The sequence below is a fragment of the Piliocolobus tephrosceles genome, chromosome 5 (genome assembly GCF_002776525.5).
Source record: "Piliocolobus tephrosceles isolate RC106 chromosome 5, ASM277652v3, whole genome shotgun sequence".
NCBI lineage: Eukaryota > Metazoa > Chordata > Mammalia > Primates > Cercopithecidae > Piliocolobus > Piliocolobus tephrosceles.
In genome coordinates, this window is record NC_045438.1 from 125546932 (window position 1) to 125572399 (window position 25468).

The window sequence follows — 25468 nt, forward strand, 5'->3', positions numbered from 1 at the left end:
CTCTTCTCTATAGACTGAGCAGGGAGCCCACCGCAAAGGACAATCAATCAACCAGTACACACAGACCAAGACGTTTCACAAACTCCTGTCAAATATGACCTCCAATTATTCGGCATGGGTGGGTTTTTTATATGTTCTGGTAAATAAAACATTCTGATTAATTTGTTAAATGCAGATAATACTGGGATCTACCTCATAAGCTATTATGAGGTTTAAATGAGTTAATGTTGTAAAGTGCTTAGATCACTGCCTGGCACATAATAAGCACTGTGTGCCAATGGCTGTTAAATAAAATCACAAATAATTGTAAGCCACCACTAAATGCAGAGTGAGACTATCAAGTGCGAAAACACCACTTTCAAAATACAACAAAGACAGCTGTCTCTTTTCAAAGCTGACCCCGAGGAGGCTACGCACTTTCCCCAAGCAGGGTATCAATCTTGAAACATTCTGGCCTCCTCTTGGGAAATGCTTCAGAAAACAAGGGTGACAATATTGCAGGCTCACAGCATCCCCACCTAGCCTGGGAACCGGAGACTGGCAACTCGACCCAAACCATGTGAAACTCTGCTGTGCTTCACGTGAACTTGATCCAACACAAGTGGCTTAGATGACCTTAACAATTTCCAAGAGTCAGAGCTACCCAGAAAAGATAATAATATTATTAAGATCACCTGTTAGCTCGGAGCTTTATGGCTTACAAAACACTCTCCCCTCCACCATGGAGGATATACAAAAAGATGTTCCCCTAAAGGACAACATGCTTTGAACCAATGGCCTTGCTTTAAAGGACACACCCTCTCCCACAGGTGTCAGTTCTGAGGTGGGGGGTGTCTATTTGAAAACTCAGCCACCTTCTCAATGCTGCAGGATCTCCCACTTCCAAAGGTGTTGGAAACAGTAATACGTACGTAATGCTAAAACGAGGCTGAAGCCAGTGCCATCATCTTTGATATATCACAAGGCACTTTGGGATCTTAGAGTACCTCAGGGTCACTGAGATGGAGCAGTGCTCAGGGTTGGGTAGTGGAACTCTCTAGAAGGGAATGCCGGATCACAGAGTGCTTGGTTTCATCCAACCCCAGATTGGGGGGGCGGGGGTCCCTGCCCACATTGCTACTGACTTACGGAGCAGATGGCGGGCAGGCTCCCTTCACTTCACCTCCTGCCACTACCTGGGGTGGATGGGAGGAGGGCAAGAGGACGGGACTGGGGGAGGCAGTGCCAGCAGGAGGGGAGTGGGGCCACTGTTCAGCCACACCCCCGCACCTTTGTGCTTTTTGTTTTCTGTCCCTTCTCAAAGGGACTACCTTGACCCTCTCCTGCCTACTGCCTGAGCAGGGTGCAAAGCCATCCAAAACAGCCTGGAGGGCAACAGAGGCTTGGGTTTGGGGAGATTCAAAAGTGAGCAGCTGAGATGAGGTGGGGGTGGGGCACAAGTATTAGAACCCAAATCTGGCTTTTGTTGCCAGATGGAGAAGGTGCTCTTGGCCCAGACAGCCGCAAAAATAAATAAATAAACAAACAAACAAACAAATAAAATGACTTACAAAGAAAGATTTTGGGGAAAGGAGTGTGTGGCTATGGAGTGGCTTATGTGGATGGTGTGGATGAGTCATACCACAATGGTGGTCCTCTGTGTGGGCAGTTTGGCTCCAGGGCACTGCCCACCACACTTACAGCACCCCCTGGCTGGGGCCAGGGCCCTGAGATCTCTACTCTAACCAGAGACATCTGGGGAATTGATGGGCCAAGCAGAAGTTATGGGGAGAGAGGGGTAGAAGAGTGAAGCTGGGATGAGAGTAGGTACATGGGAAGCTACCAGTGACTGCATAGACATCTTTCTGGCTCCCTAACACACACATGCATACACACACTCATACAGCACTGTGCAACTTGGGCACATGCCAGTCACATTGAGCTCTGCATAAATGGCACTTCCTGGAATTACACAGCGCACAGCCTGAGCATTCATCCATGGCAGCCCTTCCACATGCACAAACGCTCATTCATAAGCACACTCTTGTGCACAAGTGTACATGCATGCACACAAGCAAACATACAGACACAGTCTCACTGAAATAAACATTTTGCAAATCTTTGGGCCTCCTCCCCTCCCCATACAGGCACTGCCCTTTCTGGCACCCACTTCGCTACTACCCCATTCACCAGGGAAGCAAAGGTGCTGGCTGACATGGGAAGGATGAATAAAGGGAACCTTGGGCTCCCTGCAATGACAGTTGGGGGCTGAGAAATGGGCAGAAGAGGCATGAGCAAGCTGACATCCTGACACTTCCCCACTCCCAAGTGTCCAGATCCCTATCCAACCTGCCTCACTTCTGTTGTGTCTTCACTACCACCCTTGGGGGCTCACCGAGCACCTACGGGAAGGAGTCACCCTCTGAGAAGGGCAGAGGTGGGGCTGCTCCCACCTGGGATTTGTCCTGAGACACTGGTTTTGCTGACAAGCACATACATGGTTTCTCGCCTCATCCTTAACAACCACCTTTGCTGCCACTGCTTCTAAGCTGGGTCTCCTCGCTGCTCAGTTCTAGCCTGCTTTGAGAGGTGGATCCCAGGTCCCTCTCATCCATCCTCAGTTCCTAAGGAGCCGAGGACAGACATCCAATCCTACCAGGGAGTGATGGCACAGGCGTCTTTGGGGAGGGGCAGCCTACCATGGACTGAGCCTTCCTGGGATAAGATGTGCGAGGAAGGAACTCTGTCCTCAATGACAGTGGCCTGGGAAAGTCTCGCTAGGTCACAGGGCTGCCTCCCCCCATCGCTGAGCGTTGAAACACTCCCCACCACATTCCAAACCTGGCTGCCCTGGTCTCCATCCCATACACAGGGCCACACACACACACACACACACACACACACACCATGCAAGGAGGGTCTTGGTCTCCTGCCAGCCCCTCGGGGTGGATCAGACCCAGCCATGCCAAGAGATCACAAATTAAACAGAACAAAGCCTATGCCAGAGTGCCTCTGGCCCTGCAGGCCTCATCTCCCTGATACCTTACTTTCCACTGGACTCCGGACCCACCAGTGGCTCCAGCTGAGCGCCCCTGCCCTGTCCTGGAAACTGTACCACCAGCCCCACCCCTCCCTGCACCATTTGGCTGGCACCTACAAAGGGAGCTGATGGGGGGGTGGGACGAAGACTCTGCTTGGAGTGGGAGTATTACAGTACCTTGGGCCAACGTTCTAGGGGGGCTGTATTGCATGATGGGGTGGGATGGGGTGTGAGTGTGTGATTATTGCGTCCTGGGAAGGAACCATGGTCTCTGCCTGCTCCCCACCCCCCCCACCTGCCCCCTCCAGGAGGGGGGGGGCCCAGCCTAGGTCTTGTGGGTGAACCGGGCCCACACCTGCTGCAGCTGGGACCGCGAGATGCGGAGCACCGAGGGCATGAGTCTGTGGTTGCCAGCAGCGAGGGGCGCGTGGCGCCGGTGGGGCGCCCGCACAGGGCTGCTCTCGGCCGAGCGGCTGCGCTGAATGAGGGAACCGGAGGAGCCCGAGGAGCCGCCGCTGCCGGGGTGAGGGTAATGCTCCGTCTCCAGCGTGGAGGAGGAGAACACGGAGGACGCCAGTCGTCGCAGGGGGCTGTACCGCGGGAGGGAGTGCCCCGAGAGTCTGTCCTCCTCCAACTGAAAGAGACCAAGAGAGTGGAGGGAAAAGAGGTGTCAGGCACAGACTCGACAGCTCCGTCTCCGGGGCCACCCACCGCTCACAGCCCCTGCGGCGCCGGCGTCCCGGGCAAGTGGGCGGGGTCAGGCAGGGTGGAGGAGGGTGCAAACCACCTGCCCTAAGGTCAGAATCTAGGCTCTGGCCTCCAACGCCCTTCCCCCTCCTCCTCCTCTCTGGAACTTACCACACTATGGTCTCTGCAAGGAGACCATGGTCACTCACCTCTTCCGAGAAGCCTTCCCGGCTTAGTACTACCTAGCTCAGGGTTGTTCTGGACTGGGGAACCCTTTCTCTTGGGAAGGTGGCTCTGTGCTCTGAGAGAGTTCCTTGCCATGTGTTGACAGCTGTGTGCTGCCTGTCTCCCCAGCTAGATTCCGTGCTACTCATTAGGTCTCAGAAACGTTCCCTGTACTCCCTCCGCCTTGGTACCCCCGTCCCATCACAGGGAAGTGTTGGGATCTGGGTGACAATGCGGCATAAGGTGGGACTCTAGAGCCCAGTTACTCTGTTTGAATCCCAATTCCAACACTTAAAATCTGAGCAAGTTACTGCACCTCTCTGAGCCTCAGCTTCCTCCTCTGTAAAATGGGGGTCATAATGGTGCTCACCTCAAAGGGTGGTCGTGAGGATTCAATGTTATAAGATGTAGCACTTGGAACAGCACCCGCCATAGAGTAAATGCTGCACTCTTCACGGAGCCATTGTAGTATCTAATTTTAAATCACTCTTCCAAATGAGGGAAGGGATGGACTCGTAGGAGGAGGGGCAAACTGAAGTATTTTCTTGAAAGTGGCTTTTCCCCTGCCCCCTCAAAGGCTGAGCCACCAGGCAGCCTGTGTACGAGGCTGGGCAGAGCTGCTGCCTCATCTCCTTCAGGAAGAATCCTGCCCTGTGTCCCCATGCCCTCCGAGTGAAGTGGATGTGTCCCAGATATGTAGGGGTAGAAATGGCGCCCAGGGTGCTACCAGACCTCTCCCATCCTGACCCTCTCTCTTCCTGAGACTGAGGCCAGTTGAAATAGCTTTTACAGCGGCAACAAGGACTGACTGGGCCAGCTCCTCCAGGAAGGAGGGGGCCTGGGACACTCAGCTCCAGCATCCCTTGCTGCTGTCAAGTGGGGGCACAAGGGACTTGGCATGGAGCCTCTAGCAGAGTAGGGAAGAGGGAGAACATTCTAATAGGACTGGTTTTGCTCCCACCTTGCTTTCCCTTTCATCTTCTTTTTGGCCAAGTCTAGGATCCTTCTGAGCTAGTCCCATCTGCACTAAAGCTTAGGGGTCTAAGGCCCACCCAGAGAGACCAAGGAACAGAGGCACCACTGTTGCCCAAAACCCCCTCTCACAGCACATGTGGGTGGCTTAACATTCCAGCCAGAGTTTGCTAAGCTGCCAGGCAGATTTTCATAGGATGGCATTGAATCCCAGAGTGCTCTTGCCCTTCAGACTGGGCACCACTTGTGGCCACCTGCTTGTCTTCACACCAGTTGAAATACCACCTGTGTGAGACCACTCCAGCTCCCTCCCCTGCAAGCTCCCAGCTTCTAGCAGATAAGAGTGCTCTGTTACCTCACTGATGGACCTGGATTGTAAACATCTTTCTAGACCTTTGCATCTCCACCCTACCGCTTATGACCTTGAGCTCCAAAAGGGCAGGATTGGGCAGCTTTATTCATCTTTGTCCCCCAGACCCTAGCACACTGTCCAGCACGTGGCAGGGAAATGCTTTGGTGCCTGCCAGGCAGTGTCTGTGTACTCAGGGCTTGCTGACCTGCTGTGCTACCAGACAGAGACAAAAGATAAAGGCAGGCAAACAGCCCTCCCCCAAATCACACACTTGCTAGCCTGCTTCACCCTTGCCCTAGCTTTTCCCGCCACTCCTAATTTGCACCTTAAATTTCCTTGAGAAGAAAGCCAGGTGTGTGGAAAACACACACACACACACACACACACACACACACACATACACCATCACCAAAGAACAATAGATACTTTTAAATAGCCCCAATTGTGCCTGCTTTCACAGTTTCCCTCCCCGTTCCCCACATGTGCAGGTGACAGAGTTGTAGGTGATCATAGTTTAAATGATTGGTGTTATGAGGAAGTTCACACATCAGGCACTGAGAAAATTGAGCTAGGTCTAGAGAGGGCTCCTCCAAAAAGGTGGCGGGGAAGAGGGAATTCATCAGAGATTTCTTGCCTGCCCTAAGCCGCATAATCTCCGCCTGTGGGTGAAGAGTCCCAAAAACTGTGATTCTAGGATGCAGCCAGATTTGGGAGGCCCTGCCATAGGCCCAGGCTGGGCTCACCACTTCCTTCAGGCCAGCCCAAAGACAGAAGAAAAAAATGGGCCAGTCCATTTCTCCCTGCTCCTCTACCCTTGATAAAGGAAGATCTCTGCTTCACTCCGCTGTCCTGAAGTACTTGGCAAAACATGTTATACCCCATATGTTCATCCAGAGACACACACAGAGGCTGCCCTGCACACTGACATGCCCACAGGCACACCTGGTGACGTGGCCCAGACAGTGGGTATGCACACAACATACACACACACACACACACACGCTCCAGGCTCTCTCTGATCCTGCACAAACCATCTGCTCTCTCTGGCCTGTATGTTTTCTGTTAAACTCACAGACCTCAGGCCAGGCGCAATGGCTCATGCCTGTAATCCCAGCACTTTGGGAGGCCGAGGCGGGTGGATCACCTGAGGTCAGGAGTTCGAGACCAGCCTCAACATGGAGAAACTCCGTCTCTACTAAAAATACAAAATTAGCAGGGCGTGGTGGTGGTGCATGCCTGTAATCCCAGCTACTCGGGAGGCTGAGGCAGGAGAATTGCTTGAACTTGGGAGGCGGAGGTTGTGGTGTCGAGATCACGCCATTGCACTCCAGCCTGGGCAACAAGAGCGAAACTCCGTCTCAAAAAAAAAAAAAAACTGCACAGACCTCAGACGGAATGGCTCAGAGCTCAGATCTCAGAACGAGCTGCCTGGGTTCAAGTTCCGGTGCTAACACTTACCAGCTGGTGCTCACCAGCTGGGCTAAAAACTTTGCTTCTATGAGTCTTAGTTTTCTTACTTTTAAAATCAAGATTCCCTATTCATAGTGTTGTTGTGAGGAATATACATATAAACATGAAAGTGCTTAGGACAGTGCTAACTATTGTTGTTATTATTAGAATTATTACTCCAATTGTTATCATCAATAGAAATGCTTTGACATTCTAGGCATCTGTGGTTCTGTACACACTTGCAGACCTGCTGCATATTCTACACAAATGCAGTAACGTGTGCACCCACCTGCAGGCACATACGTATGGACACATCCATCCACCAGTGCACGGCTCGAGCTCCACTGACACAAACGCACATGCGCAGGGTCAGAATGCTAACCAACCTCGATTCTGTACACTGTGGGGAACTCGAGACCCACAAACACCTCACGCCCAAAGACACACACAGCTCATCTCTTGCTGACACAGGTAGCGCCTGTCCCTGTCACAAGCAGTACCCAAGCCCAAGACTGACTGATTATAGAATCGGCCTGTGCTTCCCCATCCCACCAAATCTCTCTCTCCCCACCCTCTTGGCCAGAATTCCCCAAAGTGAGGATGAGTGCCAGGACACATGTAGGAATCTGCAGGTAAGAAAAACTTTAGAGATGAACCTCAGAAGAACCTCAGCTCCCTCACCTGGAGACCCAGAAAGAGACACTGACTGGCCCTCAGTCACTGGGAAGGGAACGGCAGAGCCAGGTCCAGACCTCGGTCTCCTGACTTTCATTCTGGGCTCTCTCTCTTGACACTGTCTGTCACCCTCCCTAGACTCTGCACTTTCTGCGGGTACAACCTATTGTGCAAGTCGCCTCTGATGCCTGTGGTACATGGCACACAGTAAATGCTCAGTGAGTGTGGACGAATGAATGAGAGTGGAGCAAGGACCCCAAACACATTTTGCTCCCTCTCCTGCTGACTGGTGCTGGGCGTGGTGGGATCAATGGCTAGTTACAACACAGTGGTGCCAGCCCACGTGACCGCCAGGTCTGCCAGGGCTGTGCCTCCAACTCAGGCCAGCTAGGGCCTCTCTGGGTGAGGACTCATGGGCCCCACTTTTTGAGCCCCCAGTTTCCAGTGTCCAGGCAAGGCCAGGATGCATATTCCCCAGGACCACAGCTCGGAGGTCCTCTCTTCTAGAAGGGACTTCTAGATAGGATGGGGTCTGAATGCAATCCTGCCCCCAGCTGCTTTTCCCAGGGCACCCACGTGGTCCCAAGCAAGGCCTCCCGATCTGAGCAAGTGGTAGAACTGGCCCCTGGCCCAACACCTGGGCACCTCCCAGAGCCACCTAGAGTGTACGCCCCCAACGTGGGACCACTATGTGGAACGCGGCGCAGCCCCTGAGCCCCTTCCGGCATCCCCTCCATGACTCTCTCCAGCCCCTCTGCGGGTTCATGGACCCCATTTGGCACACAGTGCTAGAGTTTTCCTCCATTTCCCAGGTCAGAGATCAGCCTCTGTCCCACACAGCGAAGCCTGGCCAGGCCAGTGGCTCTCTGCCTATTGTGACACCCTGTCTTGGTCAGAAGAAGAAAACCCAAATAGCATGAGACATTTTGCAATTTGGCCATCATCTGGCCCCTCCCTGCCCTTTCAGCCTTGTTCCTCAGTCCTCCCACACAAGGAGGTGCCATTGCAGCCAGACTGGGCCCTTCCAGGGCACCCAACACACCTGTGTCTGTGCTCAACTATAGTCTCTCTTGCCTTGGCTCCACTTCTCCCCATGGCCATCCACCTGGCTCTCAGAGCTCACCTCCTCCATGAAACCTGCCCTGATCATGGAAATCCCTTCCACTCCTCCCCGCTGCCCTCCAGACATCTCCTGCCCTGATTTCGGGGACCTTCTCCCCCATTCTCCTCCCATGCTCCGACCTCTCCCTCTCACTCATCATGCAGGGCTCCTTCTCCTCTCATTCCCCCTAGATGTGAGCACCTCTCAGCTTCCACCCTCACTTTTGGGTTCCACACCCTACACAGTCCTCTTGGGTAACATCACCCATTCCCATGGTTTCCCAAACCCCGAAATCTGTATTTCCAGCTGCAATCCCTCTCCTGAGCCTCAGGTACCTACACATGGACATCCCTTAGATTCCATCAGGTCATTGTATTTTTTATTTTATTTTATTTTACTGTTTTTCTTTGTTTTTTGTTTTTTGTTTGTGAGACAGAGTCTCGCTCTGTCGCCCAGGCTGGAGTGCAGTGGCACGATATCGGCTCACTGCAAGCTCTGCCTCCCAGGTTCACGCCATTCTCCTGCCTCAGCCTCACGAGTAGCTGGGACTACAGGCGCCTGCTACCACACCCAGCTAATTTTTTGTAGTTTTAGTAGAGACGGGGTTTCACCATGTTAGCCAGGATGGTCTCGATCTCCTGACCTCGTGACCCACCCACCTCGGCCTCCCAAAGTGCTGGGATTACAGGCGTGAGTCACTGCACTGATCAGTTCATTGTATTTAAATCCAAATTCTCACTCCCTTCAAAATCACTCAGCATATCAGCCGAGACACGAGATGCCCTGGCCGCCGCTCCATCACAGCCCTCTTGGCCTATCCCTAACACCCTTAGCACTATCCGCCTTGCCCCGCATCCACAGCCCCACCCCAGCCCAAGCCACTGGGGCACTCGCTTGCCACTGTCTGCCACGTGGCCTGCCTGCATCTCGTTTCATGCAATTTCAATCCATTTTCCACACAGCAGCCCAAGGATCATTCAACAGTACCAATGTAATCATGTTGCACTCCTTTTTAAAAGCCTTCAGTGGCCCACCAAACCTGCAGCATCAAGCCCTGACCCCTTAGCGTAGCCCTGAAGGCCATCTGTGGCGGGGCCCAGGGCTGACCTCGCAGCCTCCGCTGCTGCAGTGTGCCATCAGCTCAGTGCTCTCAGATCGCCCCCTCCCGGCCTGTGCAAAACACTGTACCCGTGGCCTGCGAGGACTTTCTCCCGCCTTGTCACTTGGCTTAATTGCTCATAGTGCCAGACTCAACTCAGAACTGAGAGGGCACTTCCTCTGGGGAGCCTTGCCTGCCCCCCAAACATGGTTTCAGACCCTTAAGCCTGTCTACCTCCATCACGGCCCTGTGACTGGGTTACTGGTCAGTAGTGCCAGCACATGTGGAGCACCCCAGGCCTACACACCAGGACTCTGGGCATCTGGAGATGGGGAGTGGGGTACAAGCCCAACCTTACCTGTCTCTGTGGGCCTGTGGGGTCCGACTCTCTCCGTCGAGGGCGGGGTCCCGAGTGCAGGGGTGAGTGGGAAGGGCTGCCAGGCGTGGGGGGCTGTGACGTCTCGGAACGGCCATCGGCCTGGCTCAGCTGGGGTGGCAGGGGCTGGGGTGGCAAATGCTGCAGGTCCTCCTCGGCCAGCACCTGCATGCTGCGTCCCCGGGGCCGGACGGTGGGCTCTGCCCCCAGCCGCCGCCGCTCTTCGCCCTCCTCGGGCAGTGGCCGCAGCTCCTCCGGCTCCTCGTCCGTGGTGCCCGACGTGCTGGGCTCAGCCCCCGGAGGGAAGTCCTTGAGCTCCGTCTCCTTGTCAATGATGACCCACTCTTTGCTGTCGAAGTCCTCCTCCTCAGCCAGCGGCACCGAGCGGAAGGCATTGCTTAGGGCCTCCTGCTCCACAGAGGCTGACACGTCCATGCGGCCGCTGGCCTGCCGGTCAGCGTGGCCTGTGTCCACTGACAGCATCTGGGCTGGCTGAGAGGAGCAGGCCTGGCGCGAGGGCGAGCCAGGCAGATCCATCCGTGACCTGCAAAGCCACCCCTCATGGGGCTCAATGCCCAGCCCCACGGGAACCCCAAGGACCCCATGCCAGTGGCAGGGTGGGGTGTGACTCCCGAAGCCTGACCGCAGTACCCCTCCCACCCTGGGCCAGGCCAGTTACCTCTAGGTTGTCACCCTCCAACCTCACTTCCTATCAAGGCTTTGTTAGTTCGTTTGTTAGTTCATTCATTCATTCATTCATTCATTCAACAAATGTTTTTGAATGCTTACCGTGCTCCAGGAATACAAACAAGCAGAAAATAAACTCGGGTTTCTGTGCAAGGAACGTTCTCTCCTGGGCCACCCTAGGGAAGCTAATCTTCCTCAGGCAAGCTTTGTTCTTGCCTCTCCAGTGCTCACAACCAGTGGTTACTTCCTGCTGCTTCCAGGCAAACACGCCCAACTGGCCCTTGAGTTTACAGAGGGCTTTCCAGTCTCTTCTGCCACCACCCTCCAGGCCTGCCTGGCTGGTTTCATCACTCCCAAGATGGCCTTGTTAGTCCCAGCTCAACAAACTCCAGTGACTCCCCAGCCCCAACAACAAAGTCCACACTCCTTGGTTTATACTCAAAGCCTCTCACAGCCTGAATATGGCTGTCTCCCCATTTCCCTCGCCAGCCCCATCTTAGATTCCACCCTTACGGCCCACCCCGAACGTGGCCTCTCCCCACAGGACCTCTCTCCACACACAGCCTGTCCTTCTACCCTTTGCTGTCTGATACAGGTTGGCTGTTGCCTTAGGCAGGTAGCCTGCCTTTCCCATCCTGCAAGGATTAGTGCTTTGTATCTCTCTCTCATCACAGGGTGAACCTCATGTCTGTTCACAATCTGTCTCCCCAAGAGACTGTGAGCCCTGCCGGGCAGGGCATGGGTCCCATCTAACTTTACCCCAAGGGCATTGATCCTGTCTTGGGACATCTCTTCTGTCGTTATCTTTTTTTTTTTTTTTTTTTTTGACGGAATCTCTGTCACCCAGACTGGAGTACAGTAGCATGATCTTGGCTCACTGTAACCTCCACCTCCCAGGTTCAAGCTATTCTCCTGCCTCAGCCTCCTGAGTAGCTGGGCTTACAGGAGCACACCACCACACCCTGCTAATTTTTGTATTTTTAGTAGAGACGGGGTTTCACCATTTTGGCCAGGCTGGTCTCAAACTCCTGACCTCAGGTGATCCACCCGCCTCGGCCTTCCAAAGTGCTGGGATTACAAGCATGAGCCACTGTGCCCGGCCTCGTTATCTTGAACTGTGCTGTGAATCTCACATTACTTTCAGAGCTTCTCAACTTGGGGCCATGCCAGCCCCAAGAGGAGGATATTTCTGGTTGTACAATAGTGTGTGGGGGGATGTTACACAAGGAGGAATTGCCCTCTCCCAAATGCCAGGGTACCCCACTGAGAACCACCACGGAGGCCTAACCTATCTTGGGTTTGTGCTGCTGCCTCATGTTCAGGCTGTGGGCAGGGGGCTGACTTTCATTCTCCCCCAGCATCGAGCCTATGGTTCAATGGCTCTTCAGCTGCAGAGGCAGGGGTGCAGATCAGAACCGCCTGCGGGGCTTTCTCAAAATACTCCTGCCCCAGCCTATGTGGGACCTGCCCAATCTGACTGTGCACAATATTTTTATTGACTTGTTAATAAAGACTTAAATAAAACATCCCTGAGAGAGGCCACCTAGGGTCTTATATTTATGCTCTCATGTAAATGGCTGATATCATTTCCTTTCTGAGGCACAGTTTGTTTTGATGGACATAAAGGGGAGAAAGGGTGCCAAAGAGGGCTCAGGGCTAGTGGTGCTTGTGTGTGTGTGTGTGTGTGTGTGTGTGAGTATTTGCATGTGTGTGCGTAGTGGGAGCTCAGACAGAGGGTTGGAGACAGGAGGCAGTGAGGTGGGAAATCCGAATCCCAACTGCTTTGTACTGTCTCCTGCTCTCAAGTGCCCCAGAGCCCCAGAGCCCATCCAGACCCTCTGTTGTCTATGATACCCTGTTCAGCCCTCAGCTTTCCCTACCATCCCTGCAATTGGGGTTCACTGTGAGCCAAACCAATTTGCTTCTTGTTCCCTAAAAGCAGGCAGCCCTTCAGGACTGTCTCATTCAAGGTATTTCCCACCTCTCTTCTCCATTTATATCCCTTCCCAAACTGCCTTTCCTCGTTTCTCCGTCTCCAGGGAGAGGGACTCCAGGCTACCACAGACGAAAAGGGTGGTCTTCAGTCCCAGGTAAGCCAACCTGTGTGAGTGTGTAAGGACTGAGTTTGCTCACGAGGAGATACATGGAGTGGATGCCAGAAAGGATACCCCTCTTATCCCCAGGACGGGGTCTTTGGAAGAGACCCCTTTTCTGGTGCAGAGAAGGCCCCAGTCCTACTGCAGAGTGAAGTCCCACTCAGAGGCCAGGGGAAGGTGGAAATATCTCTCAGAGGCCTCCCCACCTGATGTTGTCCCACCCACCACCAGCGCAGGTGGGGACCGGGCCCTGGCCCGTGTTGTCCACCCACCATCTGGGGTCAACAGATCACTTTCCCACCCTCCCACCTTCCCCTCCCAAAGGCTCACCTAGCTTCTAAATGCTCCTTTTCCCCAACGAGGTTCCCGCTGGTCCCCTCCCCTCTGTGACTTCAGATCCCTCAGCCCTAACCCCCAAAACTTGCCCTGCCCTCTCTTCTAGCAATTCCCAGGCCCTCTCCCCCAAAGCTGAAGACAGTCTACCTTGGCTGCACTTGAAGCATCTATAATTAGTCTCTAGGAGAAGAGGTTCTGGAAGCACACACACCTACCAACCAACTCACCCCTCACCCTTCCTGGGCCCAGGCACCCAGCCTGTCCCTCCTGCAGCCTGTACTCCCCCAATTCCCTTTCCTGGCATGAGCTGGGACCTCTCTGGATCCCCTACTGGCTTTCCCAGGCCCTGTCTCTGGCCCCAACTGAGTCTGACCCCAGGCCCACGCGTAACCCTCTCAGTACTTCCCAGGGTCTGCCCACCTCCGCCACACATCTGGCTTTTCCTCCAGACCAGCCATGTGAAGGCGGAGGGGGCCTTGGGCCCCAACCATGCCCCTGGTCCCAGACCCACCTCCTCTCAGGAAGCTCCACTCGCCCGTCCGCCGTGGACAGCCTCTCTGACTCAGGGCTGTTCACCCTCCGGTAGCGCAGAGAACGGACTGGGGTTGTGGGGGAGTCTGGGGGTGCACGCACTGGGGAGCTGGGGACCCCCATGCCTCGGCTCTGCTCCTCCTCCACACAGGGGCTCTGCAGGAGAGGGGGAGTGTCATGAGCTGGGGTTGATGAGGCAGCTGTGGGCGAATGGTCTCCTCAGGGTAAAGGAGACAGAGGATGATGATGATGGGAGACACAGGGAGGCTAGGGCGGGAAGGGACCAGGAAACAGAGGCAGGACAAGCATGCAGATGGTTGGGGACAGGGTGCTCAGGAGGAACAGGGCAGGGACCCAAGGCTGGGAATCGGGGTAAGAGAAAAGGCCACCCACGCCCTTCGCCCTGGCTGCAGTTACTTTGCCAATGTTGATCCGGAGTTTGTTCCGGTTGACATCTGTCTCCTCCCAGACTTCAGCCTCAGGACCCCCGGGGTGGGGGACAAGGTGGGGACTGGGGCCCAGCCCCTCAGAGGGCCTCCCGGGCAGAATTGGGGGTGCATTCTCCTGGTCACTCAGGTGCTCTCCCTGTAGCACATCCTCGGTGTTCTCCCGGAGCAGGTCCCCGGGCACCGGCGTCACATTGACCACCCTGGAGAGGACAGGAGGGAGCCATGGGCAAGGCTGGTGGGGGTGTCCTCTCCTCCCATGGCCCTCTCCTACCAGCACAGACCTGGGGACCACCCCTAGGAGCGGGCACAGAGGCAGTCCCATCGGGTAAGAGTGTCCCTAGACCCATCGCCATTGCTGGCCCACAAAGCCTCTGAGACCAGACCACCCTCAAGTTGGCAGGGGCCGCAAGGAGATGTCGCCATCTAGCTCTGTTGGCTTAGTGGATCCTGCTGTCGTTCAAGAACCTGCCAGATTCCCATTGGTATTCACTGTCCGGCTTCCTCCTTTAGACCCAGGAATGGGTCTAAAAAGGAGAATCACTTTGGAGTTCCTTTTAAAATTAGTTTTTTTTTATTACTATTTTGCAGTCTGGGAGCATAGATGGAAGTTGCCCTGAATATACACTTAAATTTTTTTTTATTTAATCTTCTTTGATGATTAAACTTTAGAGTTCTTTAAGCAACGTCTGGGCAATGTAATGTGCTACCACGTCCTGTTAAGTCTCCTCCCTAAACGTGTCCCCTGAAGCTCCTGCCCACTTCTCTCCTTGGCTCGCTCCTGGGGCTGGGTGGAGAGCCCCTTCTAACTCCAGCTCCTCCCTGGACCACCTGTGTCTTTGTGCCCGTTACATGGTTCTGAAATTGCTGACCCATCGATTTCAAACATCCCAGACTCAGCTGAGAGTGCTTTGAGGAAAGGAGCTGTAACTTTCAGGTGTATGGCCTCAAGACACCGCCATTAAATTCATGCATATGCATGATAAGAAAGAGATAAACTGTGGGCCTCAGTTAATTTCACTTGGGGTTCCCTGCTCCCCCAGGGACCCACTGAGGAAGACGCCCACTCTATGATCAGATTGAGGGTGGAGATGTGGCAGAGTTTCCCAAAGTCCCGAACTCCACTAAGGATAGGAAAGACAGCCAAGCGAGTCCAGGTAGGAAGAGAGGCGAGGAGAGGACCGCCTGCCCTCTCAGGTAACAGCTCCAGGCAGTGGCTGGTGGCTCCCCTTCCTGAGACTCACCCAAACATGGCTGCCGTCTGCCGGGTGTTCTGCTGGGGTGGGGTAGAGGTGCTCGTGGACAGGAGGGCATCGGTGCCTGCCTTCTCCCAGTCAAAGGCCTCATTCTCAGCAATGCCCCGTTCCTTCATGCTGTTCTCAAACACCGACATGATCAACTGCAGGGGATGAGGGTGGTGGGAGGACAAAGAGGTGATCCGGGGGCTAGCCAGGAGGAAGGGGCAATTGCTGGGATCACAGGGGGAAGACAGGAACCTTCCAGGACAGGAATGGCCCTGGAGGGGGCATTGGAAGGAGAAGGGCACATTGATTTTAAATGAAAACATGCACATGATATGCAAATCAACATGCAAATTATCATCTTGGATTAAGCCCCACTGACTGGATATGAACCCTCTGAGATCTGTCCCCTGGTTACCATCTCCAAACCTCCTCTGCCATTTCCACCATGTCGGCAACCCTCAACCACTGGGAGTTTCCAAACCCACGCATGGGTGCTGCCTCTACACAGACTGCCCCTCTGCTGGGGCGCCTCTCCCACTCATCCTCTCCTCTCTGCAGCTTCCCTTCTCTTCACCGTATATTCTCTCCACCATACAGCTGCCCTACAGGGCACAGGGCATCCGTTTGAATTGTCCACATGCCTATCTGTCAACTCTGCATCCCTGGCAGCCAGCACAGGGCCCCAGCCTGGGGGGTGCTTGCAGCTGTGTGGCCTTGGGGATCCCATGAGGCTAAGCCAAGATCAGGGGGCATCTCTGTGAGGCTCTGGGTTCAGGAGGTGGCAGACAGCTATAGACCCTCTGAAGTCCCCAGAACACTCCACTTCTGGCTTGGCTGTCTCCAGAGCACAGGGCAGGTTCTCTCTGCTGACAGGACCCGCTTGATTGAGTGCGTCCTGTGTGTCTGAGGCTGTCTCTGCTCCCACAGTGCGCAGCAGCGTGCCTGGTATATAGTGGATCCCAGGCAGAGCACTGCTGATGTTTTCCCCATTCTCTGATCAGGGTCAGTGAGTCCCATGGGGTGTGGTGATGGAGGCTTGGAAAGAGCACTGGACTCGGAGTCAGAAGATGTGCCTGAGCCCAGCCCTGCTCCTAACCACAATATTAGGCCTCAGTTCCCTCATCTATGAAATGGGCATGATCATCCCACTTGCCTCCCGCAGAGTTGTCACGTAAAGTACTTAAAAGCATTTGGGTTCATTAATTGTTTTTGTTTATTTGTTTGCTTGTTTGAGATGGAGTCTTGCTCTGTCACCCAGGCGGGAGTGCTGTGGTTTAATCTTAGCTCACTGCAACCTCCACCTCCCAAGTTCAAGCGATTCTTATACCTCAGCGTACTGAGTAGCTGGGATTACAGGTACCCACCATCTCGCCTGGCTAATTTTTGGGTTTTTTTTGTTTTTGTTTTTTTTTGAGACAGAGTCTTGCTCTGTCGCCCGGGCTGGAGTGCGGTGGCCGGATCTCAGCTCACTGCAAGCTCCGCCTCCCGGGTTTACGCCATTCTCCTGCCTCAGCCTCCCAAGTAGCTGGGACTACAGGCACCCGCCACCTCGCCCGGCTAGTTTTTTTTTGTATTTTTAGTAGAGACGGGGTTTCACCGTGTTAGCCAGGATGGTCTCGATCTCCTGACCTCGTGATCCGCCCGTCTCGGCCTCCCAAATTGCTGGGATTACAGGCTTGAGCCACCGTGCCCGGCCTAATTATTGTATTTTTACAAATATGTTGTAAAATATATACCATGTTGGCCAGGCTGGTCTTGAACTCCTGATCTCAAGTGACCCGACCGCCTCGGTCTCCCAAAGTGCTGGGATTACAGGTGTGAACCACCGCACCAGCCAGCTTCATTAATTGTTAAGAGCTGGGGCTGGGCACAGTGGCTCACGCCTGTAATCCCAGCACCTTGCGGGGCTGACGCAGGTGGATCACAAGGTCAGGAGCTCGAGTTCACCTGACCGACATGGTAAAACCCCATCTCAACTAAAACTACAAAAATTAGCTGGGCGTGGTGGCACATGCCTATAGTCTCAGCTATTCGGGAGGCTGAGGCAGGAGAATTGCTTGAACCTGGGCGGTAGAGGCTGCAGTGAGCAGAGGTCGCACCACCGCACTCCAGCCTGGGTGACAGAGCAAGACTCTGTCCCAAAAAAAAAAAAAAAAAAGAGAGAGAGCTGGAATAAAAATATAAGGAGCATTCATTATCATCAAAGGCTTGCTTGGAAGCTTAAATGAGTTAATACATGAAAAGCACTGAGAACAGGGTAAGCTCCTGATAAATCTTGGCTGTGACTAGTTTACAAGAGCATCCATGCCTTTAATGCAATTAGAAGACCAGGGGGAGAGGCTTGGGGACAAGGTGGAGCCGTGGAACCTCAGCAGGAGCGAGGTCTGCTGGGGGCAGTCACCTACAGAGTGGTGTCTAGGGAGCAGGGGCAGGGTACCAGGCTCCCACCTGGTAGTCGGGCTTGGTAAAGTAGTCGAGGCTGGCAATGTGGTCCAGGAAGAGGTGGAACTCTGACGGCATGTGCTTCAGCAGCATCCGGTGCTCATACTTCTCCTTGATCATCCCTACCTGCTCCTAGAGGCAAGAGGCCACAGGGAGATGGAGCCCCAGCTGCCCCCAAACCCCTTCTGCCACTTCAGACCCAGCTGCCTGGGGCTCACCTTGTCCTTGATCTTCCTCCAGGGCAGCTGGCCCACCGCAAACTCCACCAGCATGTAGAATAGGGACCACAGGTCATCGTGGCGGCCCATCTCCTGGAGGTGGGGGAAGGGAGTCACCTGCAGCTCTCAGGTCCTTCCCTGGGAATGGATGGCTGACCCTTCTCTGAGGGGCATCTGTCAGGGAGGCCTGACACCCAGTCCCCTAAGGACAGAACTGGGGTCTCCCTGAGGCCACAGCTCCGTCCCCAACCCTCCAACACACACACGAGTCCCATAGCCAAAACTACCGCGTGTGCTTCCTCACCCGACAGGGGTCTGTAGTGAGAACAGAGAGGATGGGGTTCCCGAAACAAATGAAGAAGGGGATACTGAGTCTGCCACAGAGGGGCCTTCCTCCAACCCAGGGTCTCTGGGGTGGCAGATTGCAGCCCCTGCCCCACTCTCCTCTCCCCACCCCTCCCCAGCAGTACACTGCACCCCGACCTTGCCCCTCCCACCTCCACATCCCGCAGCCCGGTCTTTGCCACTCACCCGGTTCTTGTGGGCATTGACCGAGGCATAGCGAACAGTTCCTCGAAACCCGGCCACATTCCGAGGCTGCAGAAGGGAGACCACCAAGAACGTCACCCACTATGCCCTCATCTCGGCCACCTCTCAACCCTGCCGCCAAGTCTAACTCTTCACCCTGACCACCTCCCCTGGCTGACGAGGCGGGCTTGCTCTCTGACCTTCCAGTCCTAAACCCGCCTGCTGACCCTGCTTCCTGCCCGGAGGGGGCAGGAAAATCACAAGGTATGGATGTGGCATCCCCCAAGAGTACAGGCTAACAGAGAGAGGGGACAGGCCAAGTGTGGACCCCAGAGCTGGGTGGTGCTGACACTGAACACAAGGCCAAGCCAGCTTAGGCAGGCGCAAGAAAAGTGGGTGAAGGGTCCCCAGATCTGGGAGTAAGGGGGAGTCCTCCACTGTCCTCCCCGCCCCGACGGTACTCACGGGCCGCACATCCCCCGTGGTGTTGGTGTACTGCCGGGCCAGCCCGAAGTCCAGCATATAGCACTTCCTGTAGGTGGAGGGCAGCCTGCCCATGGCAAAGTTTGACTAGGGGAGACAGCAGCTGTGAGCCCTGGGGGCCCCAACCCCAGCTGGGCAACCTCAAGGGGTACCAAGAAACAGCTCTGCAGCTGGTGAAGGGCCTTCAGCCCCACCTTCACTCGCCCGCAAGGAAATGTCAGTATTCACATGTGTGCACCAGGTCACAGCCTCTCATCTGAGGGGTGGGTGTGATCATCCCCATTATAGAGATGAGGAAACTGAAGGTCAAAGGGCTTGGGGAGCATCTCTGAGATCACACAGCAAGTGGTGACTCAGCCAAGTCTGCCCGGCTCCACATTTTTGGGACTCCCCAGCAGGGCAGTGTGATTTGGTGTAACTGGTGTGGCTGCCCAAGGCAGCAGGCCTGCTGGGTGACCTTGCGCCATTCAACTAACCTTTCTGGGCCTCAGTTTTCATCTCTTTAAGTAGGAGATTTTTCCTAGCACAAAGATTCAAGATGCCACAAAATCAGCTACTTGGAACTCCTTGCCAAGCCCCAGCCCCTCAGTCCCCTTCCCTCGATCCCTCCATCTTTTTCCAGCCCCCTTCACCTTCCTAGGTTCCAGGACTCTCAGGTCAGGGGCAAGGGATAAGGAACAGAAGGGAAGAACAGAGGAAAGGCCTGGGCATGGCCGAGGAGCAGGCAGGGGTGCATGCTCCTGGGAAGCAGGGGAGAGGAAGAGATGGGGCCTGGGAAGGAGAGCAGGAGGGGCTTGGGGAGAAGAGGCTGTCCCATCACAAGTCCCAACCATGGTTGCAGAGGAGAAACCAGGAGACCCAGGGAGAGAGTTGGGGGTGTGTTCTGGAGGAGGGAACAGAGAGGTGTGTTGGGGCAGTGCTCACAGGCTTGATGTCACGATGCAGGAAGCCCACAGAGTGGATGGCCTCGATGGACTCCAAGATCTGCTTGCCCAGCCGCAACGTGGTGCTCAGCGTGAAGGTGCCTCGCGGCTGGCTGCGGCGCAGGTCGGCCAGGTTCCGGCCCTGCATCGGGGTGGAGGTGGGGGGTAGACTCACCCTCAGCTGCCATCCCAGACACCACCATTGTGATACTCTTCCCAGTCACACCCCCAAAGGGTCGTGCCCACTCCCCTCTCCCAGGGCCACAGTCTCCCGTCCTTTCCCCTACCCTGGAGTCACAGCCCAAGCTCTTAGAGAGGGGAGGGAGGATGGGCCACAGGGACTTACCTGGAGCTGCATCACTACATAGTTAAACTTCTCGTTCCTGCCACAGCCAATGAACCTGCACACATGGTCCTTCCCTGAGGGGCAAAGACACAGATCTTCCAGCTGTTACTCTTTCTTCCTCACTTCCAAGTGAGGAAGAAACCCATCTCACTTCTAAGATGGGTTCCTAGTGCACTCTTGATTCCTGGTCCCTCTTGATTCCTGGCCCTGTGAGTGCCTCTCTTGCCACCTCCCTGGCCCTAGCCTCATCATGTCTCCTAGACTCCAGCTTCATCACTTCTTTGATCACCAACCCGGCTTTCTGCTCCATCACTCTCTTAGACCCTGGTCCCATCTCTCTTAGACTCTGGCTCCATCACCTCCCCCTTAGCTCCTGGCTCCATCCCCTCTTCCCTCTACCACACCACATCTCCTCCCTCACCCCAGCTTCTGATCTCATCGCCTCTCTTAGCCCCTGCCTTCATCATCTCTTCCCTCCCATTCCCCTGCCCGAGGCCCGAACCTTGCAGCTTCTTCAGCACAGCCACCTCCATCTTGAGGACCTGCTTGGGCTGCTGGGCTGACTCCACCTTGAGGGCCACATTCTCCCTGGTCAGCAGGTCCATGGCCTCGTAGATCTCACCAAAGCCCCCGCCCCCGATCTTTTTCAGCTATGAAGATGAGGGGATAGGGTGTTCAGGGATCAGTCTGAACAGCTCCTCATCCCACCCGCTGCTGAGTTGCATCCTTCATTGGTGGGGAAGCGGGGTATCTTTTTTTTTTTCTTTTTTTTGAGATGGAGTCTCACTTTGTTGCCCAGGCTGGAGTGCAGTGGTGCAATCTCAGCTCACTGCAACCTCTGCCTCCCGTGTTCAAGCAATTCTCATGCCCAAGTCTCCTGAGAAGCTGGGACCACAGGTGCCTGCCACCACACCGTCCTAATTTTTTATATTTTCAGTAGAGACGGGGTTTCACCATGTTGGCCAGGCTGGTGTCAAACTCCTGACCTCAGGTGATCCAGCCGCCTTGGCCTCCCAAAGCGCTGGAATTACAGGCATGAGCCACCACGCCCGGCCAGAAGGGGGTATCTTTGAAGGGGAGAACCTCATGTCTCTCTTCTTTGCCCCACCCCATCAGCACCCCACCTCCTCTCCTAGTGTCCTGGGACAGACACCTCAGCTCCTGAGCAACCACACACACACACACACACACACACACACACACACACACACACACAGGGCCAGATGTCAGAGTGGGTAGTAGGAAAGGGTAAAAGACCTGTGACCCCGTATAGATATGGAGAAAGCCTAATGTAGGATTCTGAGGGGACCCTGGACTGCCCTTGACCTTTTCTTCTCTAGAAGGACAACAAATATTATGTTCCCCCATCCCCTGTGTAAACTGAGCAACCCCTATCCAGAAGGAAAACCAATTCCAGGACCTCCCATCCTCAGGGCGGATTGATTACCTGGGGAAGCAGGCACTTCCTGGGGTTGGCAGCCCCCCGAGAGTCATAAGAAGGAGAGAGTATTTGGGCAAGGGGATTCAACAACGGGTGTTCGTGGCCCATGCTCACTGCGGAAGCTCACATCACTCCCTAGGTCAGATGCCCACAACCAGAATGAGCCTCTTCTCCAGGGCAGGGGGTACTGTGGGAGCGTGGTGGGACCGGGGCCTGGAGGGAATGGAGCAGCAGTCTGACCCTCTTGGCCTCCCACTCCAGCCTCCCAAAGCAGGCATTAGAAAGGCGGGGAGGAGAACCACAATAAAGTGAAGGAAGAGCTGGCAGGGAGCCGAGCAAAGCTGAGTTCTGGGGAGGGTCTCAAAATCATTTCAGCTCAGAGGCCCGGGGGTCCTGGAGGGTGAGGGATCTGCTGGCAGGCATGGGGAGCAGGGAGAAGGTGCTGATTTCCAAGCTGAGACTGGTTTGGTTTAAGAAAGATGTACGTGACCTCAGAGGAGGTCCACTGAAAAAAAAAAGAAAGAAGAATGGAGAGCTTGATGCTCACCCCCTCGGGGAGCTGCCTCAGTGGGGGCCTGTCCGCTCTGTGCACCTTCCCAAACCCTCATTCTGTCCTGCTGGCTTATAACTCTGATCAACCTGCAGACTCTGGCCGCTCAGCCTCCTGCATCTCTGAACCTGCCCCAAACATCTGTTCAGCCCTCAGATGCCTTGTGATTGTTTAGTGGTGGTTGACACTGAGGAATGGAGGGAGGAAGACCGACCAGGCAGAGCTGGAGGGCTGGGAGTTCCCAGGTTACCATTGAACTCACTCCAGAAAGAGACAGGAGCAGGAAGGGAAGATTTGGAAAAGAAGCAGAATGCTGGGTGGGAACTTCAAGGTGCTTGTGTCTGGGAAGGAGACAGGGAAAGAGGAAGGAGGAAGAACAGTGAGAAACCAGAGTTCCTTTCTCCTGGAGATGAAATTTAAAGGCAGGATTTCAGAGCCAGGAGGGGACAGACTCAGACTCATGGGAAACAACAGCTTGTCTGCCTCTGGGGTACTTTAAACTCTGGGGAGATGCAAATATATTCTAGATTCCTTTATGGTTTGCTTGTATGAGAACAGAGGAAAGGGCAAAGGGGAGGGGACAACCACATCTTTTTCTCACAGATGTCATCTCAGTTAATCCCCAAAGGTTCCTGGCAACACAGGTGATGAAGGTCATGTGATTCCCCATTTTGCACAGAAGGAAAACCAAGGCACGGGAAGTGCAATACCTTTTCCCACGTCACACTGCTAGTTAATAGCAAAGGCAGGTCCAAGCGCGGTGGCTCATGCCTGTAATCTCAACACTTTGGGAGGCTGAAGCGGGTGGATCACCTGAGGCCAGGAGTTTGAGCCCAGCCTGGCCAACATGGCGAAACCCCATCTCTATCTAAAACTACAAAACACTAGCGGGGCGTGGTGGTGGGCACCTGTAATCCCAGCTACCTGGGAAGCTGAGGCAGAAGAATCGCTTGAACCTGGGAGGCGGAGGCTGCAGTGAGCCAAGATCGCACCATTGCACTTCAGCCTGTGCAACAAGAGAGAAACTCTGTCTCAAAAAAAAAAAAAAAAAAGCAATGCCAGGTTTCATTTAAACCCAGGCAATCAAATGCAGAATCCGTAATGTTGCAGAATCCATAATGTTACAGAAACTGCAGACCCATCAACATTAAAAGTGTGAGTGCTGAGATTCAAGCCCAGATCTGCCGGGCTCCGAAATCATTGCCAGAGATAAGTCAGGAAGGCTCGGGACAGCCAAGACATTTATGACACCTACTTCCCAATTTCCCAGGGTGCCCTGGGGTATTTCTCCACCACCTTCGTTTCCCAGCAGAGCCTATTTCTCCTTCTTTACTCCCCTCCTTCCCCACCCACCCCCCACCCATTATGGAACTTCCATAAGACAGGGAACTGGGTGTCTTCACCACCCACTCCCCCAACATCCCTTCTCCTTTTCACCACAGCCAGGGCAGACTTATACATGAGACCCAGTGACTAGGCCCCTGATAACTCTAGGGGGTCCATGAAAATGTTTTAATTTCTTTTAAAATCATAAAGGAAGCTGGGTATGGTGCCTCATGCCTGTAATCCCAGTACTTTAGGAGGATGAAGAGGGTGGATCACTTGAGGTCAGGAGTTTGAGACCAGCCTGGCCAACATGGGGAAACCCCATCTCTACTAAAAATACAAAAATTAGCCGGGTGTGGTGGCGGGTATCTGTAATCCCAACTACTCAAGAGGCTGAGGCATAAGAATTGCTTGAATCTGGGAGGCAGAGGTTGCAGTGAGCCGAGATCTCATCACTACACTCAAGCCTGGGCGACAGAGTGAGACCCTGTCTCAAAAAAATAAAATAAAATAAAAAATCATCAGGGGAAAACAATGAACCTCTAGGTAAAAGAGAACAATCTAGTATATAATATTAATATATTCATCTTTATACCAATGCAGTCATAAAATACAATTTTAAGTACTTTCTTATGGAGGAAGGGGTCCAAGAAAGTCACAATGTGGCCCTGCCCACAGTCCAGTAATAGGAATATTCTCTCAATTTCCCTTTTCTTCACTCCTGCTAAATTTTACATGACCCCAGGCCCTGCTGAAGGACCTCCCTAAACTAGAGGAGAAATATGACACAATAGGATCAGCATTGGTCCTCGGGAGGAAGGAGACCTGGTTTCTTGGGCAGCTCTGGGTGGTCTGGGGTGAGTTTCATAAACTCTCTGAGCCTCCACTCTTCCTCCTCTGTAAAATGAAGAGAGTTGGACTAGAATTGGTCACAAAGGTTTCTTCGGCTCAGTGGTCCTGATTCTTGGATGGGCTGATTCTTGTCAGACAGACCTAGTCATGGAGACTTGGCAAATTAGCTAAGCAATTTCCTCAGTTTCCACACCTGTGAAATGGGATTAATAAATGGGAATACAAATCTACTTGGTAAGTTCTTGAGACAACGCACATAAGGCATTTTGCACAGTGCCTGAAAACAGTGAATGCTCAAAGCAAATACTAAGTCATTATTACTATTATTGTTTGCTATTCTGATTCTGAGAAGCACCCCTCAAGATGAATAAAATGTTATTATTTTATTTTATGTTTTTAGAGACAGGTTAACCAAGCTGGATTTGAACTCCTGGGCTCAAGCGATCCTCCTGCTTCAGCCTGCCAAGTATGGAGGATTTATTTATTTATTTATTTATTTATTTATTTAGAGGCAGAGTCTCGCTCTGTCGCCCAGGCTGGAGTACAATGGCATGATCTCAGCTCACTGCAACCTCTGCCTCCCAGGTTCAAGTGATTCTCCTGCCTCAGCCTCCCGGGTAGCTGGGATTACAGGCGCCCGCCGCCTGGCCCGGCTAATTTTTGTATTTTTAGTAGACATGAGGTTTCACCATGTTGCCAGCCTGGTCTCAAACTCGTGACCGCAAGTGATCCTCCCACCTCGGCCTCCCAAAGTGCTGGGATTACAGGTGTGGGCCACCATGCCTGGTCCCTGTATTTATTTTTAAATGCCACATCTAGTGCCACTGACCCCCATTTTCTCCTGGCCACCGAGATCTATGGGCAGTTTGCCTTGGTTCTTGAGCTCTGCCTCCCACCTCAGTGCCATCCTCTCCGGGAACAGGTTGAAAGGAGGCATGTGGCCCCTCACCCTCTCTAACTCTCCCGGGGGGGGGGGTCGGCGGTGAGGAGAGGTCGATATGCTTGCCCTCCCCCCAGCTACCCGCTCCATTTCGCTCCCCACTCATCTTCCACGCCTTCCCTC

At 54.0% G+C, this 25468-nt stretch overlaps 1 protein-coding gene across 1 annotated transcript in view; it reads right to left on the reverse strand.

Annotated features, from left to right (window-relative positions):
* Nucleotides 1-25468, reverse strand: part of TTBK1 (tau tubulin kinase 1) — a 42341-nt gene that overhangs the window by 15324 nt on the left and 1549 nt on the right. The window contains exons 2-12 of the mRNA XM_023212868.1: nt 20739-20886; nt 20237-20310; nt 19892-20032; nt 18950-19054; nt 18488-18553; nt 17957-18049; nt 17745-17870; nt 15297-15451; nt 14024-14255; nt 13587-13762; nt 9939-10500 (exon numbers count right to left, since the gene is read on the reverse strand). Coding sequence (XP_023068636.1) covers nt 9939-10500; nt 13587-13762; nt 14024-14255; nt 15297-15451; nt 17745-17870; nt 17957-18049; nt 18488-18553; nt 18950-19054; nt 19892-20032; nt 20237-20310; nt 20739-20886 — 1878 coding nt within the window. The remainder of the gene's footprint in view (nt 1-9938; nt 10501-13586; nt 13763-14023; nt 14256-15296; nt 15452-17744; nt 17871-17956; nt 18050-18487; nt 18554-18949; nt 19055-19891; nt 20033-20236; nt 20311-20738; nt 20887-25468) is intronic.